General features: G+C 45.9%; 1 protein-coding gene across 29 annotated transcripts in view; it reads right to left on the reverse strand.

Annotated features, from left to right (window-relative positions):
* The window catches only part of KCNMA1 (potassium calcium-activated channel subfamily M alpha 1), a 729891-nt gene that overhangs the window by 183825 nt on the left and 533668 nt on the right, over positions 1-12398 (reverse strand). For all 29 annotated transcript variants that reach the window (XM_047701854.1, XM_047701853.1, XM_047701852.1 and 26 more), the window contains exon 14: positions 10654-10809. In XM_047701854.1, the coding sequence (XP_047557810.1) occupies positions 10654-10809 (156 nt within the window). The remainder of the gene's footprint in view (positions 1-10653; positions 10810-12398) is intronic.

Here is a 12398-nt window from a genome sequence, read left to right on the forward strand (position 1 = left end):
GTATGATTCTATTCACAAGACATTCTCAAAATGACATACTGATAGTGACAGAGAACAGATCAGTGCTTGTCAGGGGTTAGGGGTACAGGGAGGATATGAAGGCACAGTGAGAGGGTGAGGGAATTTGGGGGATACTGAAACTGTTCTGTATCCTGACTCTGGTAGTGGTGGCATGACTCAACATATGTGTTAAAATGTACAGAGCTGTGTACACACACATTGATTTCACTATAAATGAATAAAATTAAAGAACAAGATAGCTGGACAATTAAAATTACTTCTAAATCTTAGTGGGACCACGTATTTTTTTTAAGATTTTATTTATTTAACAGAGAGAGAGATCACAAGTAGGCAGAGAGGCAGAGAGAAAGGGGGAAGCAGGCTCCCCACTGAGGAGACAGCCCAACGCAGGACTCAATGCCCGGACCCTGAGATCATGACCTGAGCCAAATGCAGAGGCCTAACCCACTGAGCCACCCAGGCGCCCTAGGGACCACATACTTTAATAAGCATTTTACTGTAATGGAAAATGGCCAGAAGAAAGCCTAGGTTAATGCATGTGGATTTATGTACCAATCTTGAGGACAACAATCCAGAGCCCCACCTCCATGCCCAAGCAGTTTGAGTTACTTAAATACTTTTACTTTGATCAGAAGGAACCTTCAAAGATTAGGACTAATTATCCTTTTTCCCCTTAAAAATTTTCCTTTCTTCCTTTTATCATCACTTTTAACCCCTCTGGACCTCACACCCTGTTTACTGATACCACCTGTGTTGCTGGAAATCAGCACACTGCATGCTGACCCACTCATTCCTCGCTCCACAAACCCGGCATCCTCTCCCTCCCCTGCTCTGCCACAGCACTTGGGCAACAAAGTCTCTCATAAAACAAGGCATTAAGGTCTAGGGAGGATAGTACTACCCCGGTCTGAAAAAGGCCAACGCACCATGGAGGGAATGGGGTAGACCTAGGTATTTTCTACCTTTGAAAAAGACCTTCATTTTTATATCATGTAGTTTGGCACGGTTGGGGAAACTGAGGATACTACTTTTACAAATACCGCAAAGTGATTTCCGTTCTTAGAAAGTACTGGTTTGAATACAAAGCCAAGCCATGTCTCTATCAAGACACTTCTCTCAGGGAACCAACGTGTAATAGCAGGGAAAGCACCGAGCAGAGAAGCCAACGATCTTCCTGGAAGTCAGTCATCCTCGTTTCCCCTTTCCCTATTTCTTCCTCCTCTACACACAAGGAAGGGTCCAAAATGCCAGATCCTTGGCATCAAGCACCCCTTGCCAAATGATAGCCAATAAAATGCTTGTGTATCTAGTCAAATAAAAAGTAATTTAAGTAAAAACATGTATCTTAGGGGCACCTGGGTGGCTCAGTGGGTTAAAACCTCTGCCTTCAGCTCAGGTCATGATCCCAGGGTCCTGGGATCGATCCCCACATCGGGCTCTCTGCTCAGTGGGGAGCCTACTTCCCACCACCCCTCTCTGCCTGCCTCTCTGCCTACTTGTGATCTCTGTCTGTCAAATAAATAAATAAAAATCTTTAATTAAAAAATGTATCTTATAAAGTGTAAAGTTCTTGGCAAACTTGGGATACTATTATAATCTTAGAGTTCTTGACAAAATGCCCATTGTATCAAATCAATGGTGGTTCTTTGCTTGGCATCCCTGAAATGTAGAATGGTTGCTTCAAAATGCTAGGGTCCTCCTTGTTGTTCTGGGCATCGACTTAATATCCGGGATCACGGGAGGGCAATGATTACTAAAAGATTTAACGATGGAATCTGAGATGTATTCTTAACGGTTTAATAGCATTTTGAGACTTTTGCTTGAAAAATCACCAATGGTGGGTGGCACCCACAATTAGAACTTTGAATGTGGGGGAGGCCAGGAAGACGCAGCCTGTGAATGCCCAGGTGTACTCAGAAATGCGTGCAATTAATTAAAGGCGGCTGGTCTCCAAAAAGAGATCTTTTTGACATTTGCGACTTTATCGAGAGGGCCTTATTTCACATTATTGACCATATCCTGCCAGCTGATAAGGGCAGGGTGAGAGGCAGCTTCTCCCGGTGTTCGTGGTTAAATCCCGGCCACTGCAGTTCCTGTGCTCCGGTCCTCATGGAGCACGGCGCTCTGTCTGCATGTTATGTAATTTTTTGGTGCTGCCTTCCCCTTTTGTTCAGTCTGTGCCAAGAGCCAAATAAAAGAATCCATATGTGATTACGGCTATAAAACCAAAAGGAAAATATTAGACAAAAATTTAACATTTTGGGGTTTCTAAGTTTGTTTTACCTTTAATGCTAGGCAGACAGTTTACACAAATCATTTTGCTGCAAAGTAAAGAGTAATGAGTTAAATGTGTTCCCTGTCACCATCAATCATGTACGTTTGCCTTTGATTGACCAAACATATAAGACACATGAAATGACTTTCTAATCAAGTTAGGGGGAGCAGGGAGGGGGAAAAGGGGAGAAAATGGGGAGGGGGAGCATAAGCCTCTTTTATTTTATTCAGAAATTCCATTGACATTTTCTGGCAATCTTCTAACATGCTGTATGGGCTTCTCTTTGCTAATAATGTTTGCCTTGAGAATTTGTAAAGGTCTAAGAACTCTTTAATTCAATGTTCTAGAAATTACCAGGGCCAGAGGGGAACGAAATCCCTGTTAATAGTTCATGGATTAATTCTCTGTTCATTCGAAATCATTTTTGGGAGAGCTGGTCTCTCAGGTGGGCATTCGTCATCTGGAGTGGGGTGAATGGCTCTGCCCGGGGAGGCAGGCGGTGCCGCTGGTCCGATGAGCATCACGGAGGGAAAAAGAAGATGCTCAATGATGTTGACCCAAATGGGATACTGAGGCTTAGCCAATTCCTTTCGGTGCATGGGTGTTTATTTTGATTTGTGAATTTAAACAACATACTGACTGGATTTTCTGGCAGTCGAAATGGTTTATAACCCAAAGTAACCAGCCTCCGAGCATCCTCGCCAAGCTCTGTATTTCAAGTTTCCACATGGAGTCCAAGCTTTTTAATGTGGCAAGGGAACTACGTACGGTAGCAATGGAAGAGGTTTTCAGCTCCAAAATCACCCCCAAATTGTCGCTGCTGTCCTGGCCCCACCCAGCTGTCTGTGTAATCAAGGCTGGCCAGGCGAGGCTGAGACCAGCTGATTCATTTACTTCTTCAACAGGGATTTCTTGAGGACCATGTGCACCGGGTGCTGCTCCAGGCACTGGGGATTGAGCAAGGAGCTCTAGGCTTCACAGTGTTGACACTGTCTCAGAGAAAGGAGGCAATAAATGAGGCCATAAAGCCACGTAGGAAATCAAAGCCAGGAATGTAGATGAGGACATAGATACACAGGTTGTGGAGCGGAGAGTGATATAAATCTTGAAAATATGATTCTGATGTGTTTACATATGGAAACGTTCTTCACCCCATGAAGTCAAGGAGAACCTCTAAATCCTTGCTGGAGACTGTGGTGAAATGGGACATCTCCTCCCTGTAGGGACTCCCGGGAGCCCCAGAAAAATGTATGAGCTTAGTCGCTTCTTCTTGATTCTCCTGCATTTGCCAGGAAAACTGCTGAATGGCAAAGCATCTCTCTATTAGAGATATGCCACATTAGACTGTAGAACTCAACGCTGTGGAGATGCCAGTTCTCCCCAAGAGAGCCTCGAAACAGACCCACACATACACTGATGTTTCAGTAAACGGGCCCCTGAGGTACTGATAACGTATGGCTTCTTAACTTGGGTCCTGGTTAAAAGGGAGTTCTGAGTTTGTGAATATTTAATAAGCTGCCCATTTGTTAGACGTATACTTTTATGTTTATATATTCTACTTCAATTAAAGATTTGTTGTTAAGCCCTTTTATTATTTTTTCAGAAGATTTTATTTATTGATTGATTTGACAGAGATCACAGGTAGGCAGAGAGGCAGGCAGAGAGAGAAGAAGGGAAGCAGGCTCCCTGCTGAGGAGAGAACCCGATATGGGGGTCGATCCCAGGACCCTGGGATCATGACCTGAGCTGAAGGCAGAGGCTTAACCCACTGAGCCACCCAGGTGGCCCTGTTAAGCCCTTTTAAAAATGCAACTCTAATGGTTTAGAGAAGGACCTCACTCCGAAATTAACACAAACCAAAGACATGGGGGATCTGATAGAAGGAAACCAGAAAGCTACTAGGGGAAGAGTGTTTCAGCCAGAGGAATAGCAAGTGTGTAACCCTAAAGACTAGCCAAAGGGGTGCAGCTGACGGCAAGGAGCAGAAGAGCACTTAGGAGATGAGGCCGGCGAGGATTGCTTCAGACTTAGAGATCATCATAAGAACTTTTTCCTGGTGAGATAGGACACCATGGAGAGATTTATGCAGAGGGGTGAGAGCATCTGGTTCATGCTTGTGAAGGATTGTTCTGGGTGCTCTACTGAGGATAGACCGGAGTGGGAGAGGGAGAAAAGCAGAGCAGGGAGGCCAGTCAGGAGGCTTATGTAATGCTCAAGGAGGACAAAGGATGGTGGTTTGGATCTGACAGGAAGAACGGAAGTGGTCAGAAACTTGGAAAGTCAGAACTGAGAGGATTTCCTGCTGGATTGAACGAGGTGCATGAGAAAAAGAAAGAAGCTGGGGATGGCTCCAAATATATTCGTTTGAGCAATGGGAAGAATGGCATCGCCAGTGTCTCCAGACAAAGAACGGGAATTCAATTCTGGGTATGCCAGGCCTCAGATGAGATGCAAAACTCAAATAGAGATGTTGAATGGCAGTTAGATAGATGACATCGCGTTCGGGGGGAGGTTCCAGATGGAGATACAAATTTGGGAACCCTCTATATATAGGACTTAAGAGAATAAACATTATGGCAAGTGAGTATATTTGTATCATATCTACAGAAGTTCACTCTCACGACAAGTTGTGATTAGGATGACATCACCTGTGGATATGAAATAAGCATCAGATGGCCTCTCACTATCTCACTTATGCTATGTAGATTTACTTTGCAGGAGAAACCCTCTACCCTGGCACCAGCAGCATCCCCTCCCAGAATCAGAAAGCCACCTTGACCCTTATCAGTTGCAGCCCTGGCCCCCTTTCAGAGATCCCGTCACCCACCTCCAGCCCACTCCACACTGGGCTGAGCCTTGTTGCTTGTATGTCTCCCTCACGTGGATGAACACCTCAGGTCTGCAGAGTTTACACCCATCAGCCAAGAAGAACTGTTTATTTTCTCCCAGAGGCACCTACTGAAGCCAATTAGCTTTACTCCTTGAATACAGCAGCAAGTAATGTCACTTCCTTCTGGAAAAACCTGGTAATTTCCTTATCCCGATTCATCCCAGCCTAGGTTCACATGTTTTAATGCAGTGACTTCTGCCCTTTATAGAGCTGGCTGGAGAGAAAGGCCAGCAAGACCCAGAGAATGCATCTTGCAAAAAGGGTGCCCATGCATCCCAGTCATAACAGAAGCTTCCTGAAGCTTATGAGTGCCTGCTAGCCATGAGAATGTCAGTGTGGTTAGCATCCTGCCTGGAATACAGTAGGTGCCCAGGGAATCTCTATCGAAGCAACCATGTCTAACCACAGAAAGCAAAGATTCTGGCACTAGCTAAGTTTCCCCCTTACCGTATTTCCTCTTATTTTAAAATATTTTATTTATTTCTTTGGGGGGGGGGGACAAACAAACAAACAAAAAAAACAAGGTGGAAGAGGGGCAGAGGGAGAAGCAGACTCCCAGCTGAGCAGGGAGCCTGATCCAGGGCTCAGTCCCAGGACCCGGGGATCATGATCTGAGCCAAAGGCAGATGCTCAGCCAACTGAGCCACCCAGGTGCCCCTACCGTATTTCCTCCTGGTATACTCAAAGACCTGGAACCAATTTGCTTGGTTTGACATGTGGGTTTGTCAATTCCAGGTGTTCTGGCCTCATGTAGGTTACTGAATTTCTCACAACCCACAGTATCTGCCACCGGAAAGTGGGTATAATAGTGCCAGTGGTGGGTACAGTCATTGTGAGAATTAAATGACTGATGTCTATAAAGCACTTAGCCTAGGACTTGGCACAGGGTTAGAACCCAAGATAGTTCAGCTATTATTAGAGTCTTGATTTATATTTCCAGCTCCTAAACCATATTGTTTTTATACACGCATATAAAAAATGACACAGATGCACATAAACATCACCGAAATAAAGGAATTAAAATGATTCCCTGGCCTACAAATTGTGCTAGCTAGGACTATGTATTGCTGAAAGTTTATCTTAATGAGATAATATCAATAATGAGCAAGTGGTTTTCAGGTCCAGCAAGGTCCACCTCAGCCAAGATACACTCTGAATAACACACACCTGGTTTTCCTATAGCTTCCTCATTCAGAAATAGAAAAGGTGACAGAGAAGACCATGTTGTGATCGATATCAAGTAACATTTCACCCACAAGAAATAATTACAGAGTACATGCTATGTACCAGGGTGTGTGTATGTGTGTGTGTGTGCACACACACACGCATACACACACTCAAACGGTAGCTTAGCAAAGTTAAAATGCTCAGCAATCCTGAGAATAATTTAAATCTGCTAAATTTTGAAGAGTCAGTACAGACTGAAAAGAAATGTTAAGAGTTAATCACTCTCGGGCGCCTGGGTGGCTCAGTGGGTTAAGCCGCTGCCTTCGGCTCAGGTCATGATCTCAGGGTCCTGGGATCGAGTCCCACATCGGGCTCTCTGCTCAGCAGGGAGCCTGCTTCCCTCTCTCTCTCTCTCTCTGCCTGCCTCTCTGTCTACTTGTGATCTCTCTCTGTCAAATAAATAAATAAAATCTTTAAAAAAAAAAAAAGAGTTAATCACTCTCTAAATTATACACAACACCCACACATACAATTTATCATGCCCAGGACAGCTAATCCTAGTAAGAATAATAGCACAATTCACAAAGATGGCAGGTCAAGCCTCAACATGAAACCACACATGCTGAAGAGAAACTAAAGTATTACATGCTAAAATTCTAAACCCAGGGGAAAAAAAAAATCAATGGATCTTAAAATACATTGAAAGGAGGAAGCCAAGTGGAGGGTAAGTGTGGCCACTTACTCAGGGACTCAGGAGCAAGGCAATGGCAGAGAGGTTAAATAAACAAGTTCATTATCTTGGTCTTTACATAAGACCTTAGGAAGATTCTCACTTGAACCTGACAGGCAGGTGGTAGGAGATCAGATAGCAGTAAATACACAGGATATTCCACACCTGGTTGACAGTGGAGATACAGACTAGTCTCAGGAACCAGGACCATTGCCTTCCCTCCCTGGAGGAACTCAGGGCAAAAACTTGGTGCTGCTGGAGAAAATGCTTACCCTAGCATTAGTAATAGGCTGTGGGGTCCGAGGACCCCTGAGTGGCCAACCTGTGCCTCTTTCATGAAGTTATTTGCTATCAGGTTATCATGGATTTGTTAAATCCCAGCATGCCAGAAACTTCAGAGGCCATGCCTTGAAGGTTAAGCAGAGCAAATTACATACGAATAGCCAGGAAAAAGTCTTTAACAGTAGTTAGCACACTTGAATTCCTTACCCCAAAGATGTGGGCTAAAAATACAGATGCTCCAAAAGTTTAGATCAATTCAGAGATGACATAGCCAACATGGGAACCAGGTTTTCAAGGGGGCAATGAGGCCCAGGGGTAAGGGCCTTTGAAAGTGATATTGCTAAGGGGACACACAAGTGTTCCCCATATTTTGCTGGTACCACTGGCCTGGGTCCCTTGGAACCCCTGGATAGCAGGAGCCCCTCCCTCTTGCTAAGCTTTATTATCCTCCCTTTCAGCCTTGGCTTTCGGTCTCATGGACACTAAAGTCCCCGTAGGCGGCCACTGTGCTTCTGCCTGTGATATATATATAGAGTACAATGTATTCTTCAGAACCAAGAAACAGATGCTGTACCTGCCCAGGGCAAGTGAGAGGCTGAGCACACACTCCACCTCTGGCTTCCAGAAACACTAAGTGTTCTCAAGGGATGGAATCGGCCAAAGCCTCATCCCACCTCCCTCCATCCTCGAGGCCCTCCTGTCCCTATGGAAGTACTAATGAATTCTCTGCTGGAGGACATGGGGGACACTGGGGCAGGAAGCAATTTTCTGGCAACGATCATCATTTCTAGATTTCCTTTTCCATCTGCCCCCCCCCCCCGCCCAATAAAAATGAGTAAAGATGCCGTGACCTCGATAACAGGAGATAATATATAAAACTTGTGAGGAGACCATCATCAAGGTGTTTATCATGACCTGAAGGAGACAAGGATCGGGGATCTGGAGGGTCAGTGCACCAGCGTGATTCCACAGAATGGGGAACACATGCTTCCGGCAGTCCTTATTTTAACTGAAAACAATAGATGCAGGGAAACCTTAATATTTCCTGGTCACGTGCCTTAGCAAATTCCAACACAAAGACCACCTGAATGTCAAGAGGCCATGTTCAGAGAGCTACCTCCGAACACGGGGGACCTGGCCCCGGGCAGAAATGACACGGTAACATAACCCTAGGAGGGAAATGTGTTTTCAGTTACACCAGGGCCCAGCCAGGCCTCTTCCACAGGCTCTTCCTAAATAGGAACTTGGCAGTGGGATTCGCTAGGCTGGAGGGGACGTCCTTGGCTCCAGAGGTGAGGCCCTGCAGGGTCTTGAGAAGAGTTGGACAGAAGTTCTTTCTCCCTGCTCGGTAATAACACTGAGGAATCAGCGTCACATCCATTTTATTAATTTTCTTGACAGGCAGCTCCAGTTTCCATGCAGGCACCACAAAATCAAAACATACGCATGTCAAGTGCCCCATGTGCGGTAGGGCCCTGCCAAGACCATGTTCCATCAACAAAAGGAAGCAGAGCCCAGGTCTCAGACCTCGTGCCTGGGCCTGTGGGTAACTCCCTGCTGGAGGAAACCACCAGAGCTCAGATGAATGAGCCAGAAGAGCTCTCTTGGTGACAGTCCTTTATCCTGGGGTCTGGGTTCCTTGTGTTGAACACGAGAGCTGTGGGAGACACAAGGCTACATCTGGCTTTGGGGCATGCCTCTCAGTCCCACCACACAGACCTCCCCTGCCAACTCCATTTAGCCTGCATTCAGTTTCATCCAGGCAGGGGAATAGCAGCCTGGATTAAAGAAGCCATTGAAAAAAGAAAAGAAAAGAAAGGAAAAGAAAAGGAAAGAAAAGAAAAAAACCACAATATCCTTATTTGTGTGCTGGGTCTGAGCCTGGAGTTCTGTGGAGTTGAGGTCTTTGGGCACATAGGGAGCTGAAGGAATTTTTTGATCAAGGCATCCTTTGCTAAAGTGATAGAAGAGACTCCAGCACAATTTGTCCTTTCACATAAAGGATTTTTATCTAGGAATTGCCTATGTAATGTAAATTAGGTGGGTAGAGAGGGTAAGGACTGAGAGAAAAGCCCTGCTCTAATCCCATGGCTGGGGACGCCCTGGGTGAGCCCATGCATGTAGTCGGTCCTTCATCTCAGCCCCACTCTTCCCGCCCATCCTTCCCACCGCCTCCAGGGCCATCGCCTCGACTCCCCCAGACAACGGACCACCAGTGCTACACACAACAGTAATGGCAGCCAAGGGCTGGAGGTATCACACCTAGGATCACAGGGCTTCTAGCCCCCCTCATGGGACCTCCTGGTTAACTCACAACTTTCCCACCTCCATCCCTACTCTTGCAGGAAGGGGAAACCAAAGCCCAAATCCTGAGCTGAGGGCCACCAATGCCAAGTCAGAAAGGCCCAAACTGGGCAGGTTTTCCTGTCCTGGTCTGCCTCCTTGACTGGTCTAGGCTAAGAACAATCCAAAGATGAGGACGGGTGTTATCATTACTTCAAAAGCCCTCTTAGGAAGGGCCGGGCCTTCAACCCAGTGTCCCGGAAATGGGCCTGCCCTGGCTGGGCCAATGCCCCGGCCTGACCTGTGAGGATAGAGTTGGGTCTTTCATTGCCTGGGTTGGTCCGGCAGGCAGGGGCCACTCTGGAGACGCTGGGGTGGCTGCCCAGCCCACTCTGTGGGGTGAGCCAGCTGAAGAGGAGACGAGCAGAGCCAGACCGCCCGTCTCATGGCACACAGGGCGCCGCTGCTGAGGAGTCGGCCCCTCGTTCCACTCTCCATTCAAACAACCGTGGCATGTCAGCCCTGCTGGCCTCCTTGATTGTGCAGAAATAAATAAATGAATTATGTTGTTGGGGTTTGGGCTTCAGCACAAACACATGGTCTGCATTTATCTGCACAGTGAGAGGTCCACCAGCCACTTGATGTAAAAAAAGCAAAATGATAATTCTTTTCTTTAGGCGCTCTGGTGCCATATGGAATGTATATAAATCATATTTTTGTTTTAACAGCGGAGGCTTTGTTGATAGATAAACATGTGGTTTATCTAAAAAAAAGAGAGGATTTGTGCTTTGAACAATCATTTAATGGCCGTGGATGTGCCAAATAAAAATAAAAACATAATTTTGAAAGAAGTTGGCCTTGTGCCCAAATCTGTAACTAGGAATTTCTCCTTAACCAGAGTGGTTAAAGCCTGTCGATCTGTTTTGAGTTTAAGCTGTGCTCTCTACTCAACCCCACGACAAACTGAATCCAGGGCTAATGGACTCTAATAGGACGAGACGTTACCTTTATGAATGACCTCATGGAGAAGAGGTTGGCGAGCATGGTGGAGAGGCCTTGAGCCAGACAGCTCTGGGCTATGAACCCCAGCTTCAGCTCCGCAAGGCAGATTGCATCATCTCCCTCTTTCCAGTTCCAGCTCGGGATGTTTAGCAGATGGGCCTGTGGAAGCAAACGCAAGGTATGAGAACTGAGGTTGCTAAGTGTTCAATGGTGGCAAATCCCCTCTGGGAAAGGCACCACTGCCCAACGGATCAGAGGCCTTCAGACTCATCCTTTCTTTCCCTGGTCTGAGCCTGCTCTTCGCTGTTTCATTCGACTCCCCTATTCCGTGGGCTTCAGTCCTCGGGGTTTTCTCTGCAACGTTGCTTCTCCCTAACCCAGGTCTTCCCCTGGGGTTTGTCATGTAGCCAACAGAGTCCAGAGGGAATTTCCTCTTGGGACAGACACATCAGCCCACATTACTAGAATATCTCGCTAGGTTGTTCATAAATGAGCTCCTCAAACAGACTCGGACCCTCCGTTGCCTATGTGTTTTAGAATCTTTTTTTAATCTGCATCCCCGAAACTCCAGGTCAGTGGCTCCCAAGTCTGAGTGGGCCTCAGAATCACCTGGTGGGTTGGTACACATATTGCTGGCCCCTCCTTCACAGTTTCTGATCTAGTAAGGTACGGGGTGAGGCTGGAGAATTCGCATTTCTAACAAATTCGAGGTGCCGATCTGGGGACCACACTTTGAGAAGCACTGACCTAAATCATCAGGCAAATCACAGTGTAGACATATTATGATCTCTTGCAGATGGACTGATCCTATGTCACAGGTCACACCCCAGGATAAGGACACAGACACATGCTCATCTGATTAGTTTTAAGCGGCATGAAGCAGAGTCAGAGATTATCCATTGGATGAAGGAGTCAAAATTCAAAAACTTTGCCAGGATTGGAAAAATGGGCAGAAAAACAACCAGGAAAGATTTTTAAATTTAAAGATTTTTAAAGGAAAGATCTTTAAATGTCTTAATGTCAAGTGCAGCATTTAGGTTCGAAAAAAAAAAATCAATTGTATAAATTCAAAATGAGAAGATCTAACTTGGCAGTAGAGCTGAGGGGGAAAGAAGGGAAAAAAACTTAAGTGTGTGGGTAACTCAAATCCCAAAAAGAGGCCAACTGTGTGACAGATTACAGAGAAAGCCAATGCGTGCTTGTTAGAAATGGTCTCCAGATCAAGGGAAACGAATGTTTCATTCTCTTGTGAACCGGTCAGGCTGGTTCCAGAGTACTTGATCCTGTTGTAACAGCCAGATTTAAAGAGGGAAACTGATCAATTGAATAACTTCCAGAAAAAAATGACAAGCACAAGGAGGGTGGGGATTCTGGAAAACGTCTTATGAGAAACAGTTAAGAGAGCCAGCAGTGTCTGGCCTAAAGAAGGACCACACCCTCACAGAGACAGGACGGTTACCTCTGAAAGCCTCAGGTGCTGGGGCAATGAAAAGAGATTAGGCTTGTCTTGCTTTGTTCCAGGGGCCAGAATTAGGACTGACTGGTATATGTTACAAGAAAGCAGTTTTTTGGCTTCTTTTATAAAGGAACTTTCTAAGGATGTAATTTGTCTAATAAATGGAGAAAGCTACCTCCCAAAATGCAAGGTCTTTGTCCCAAATATTCTATAAGTGTTTTTCCAAGTCATAAGAGAAAGACCACTTGCTTTGCATTTGAGGTTGTAGCTGAGAGCCCTACTGGGCCCCCCA

This window comes from Lutra lutra, chromosome 14 (genome assembly GCF_902655055.1).
Source record: "Lutra lutra chromosome 14, mLutLut1.2, whole genome shotgun sequence".
NCBI classification, from domain to species: domain Eukaryota; kingdom Metazoa; phylum Chordata; class Mammalia; order Carnivora; family Mustelidae; genus Lutra; species Lutra lutra.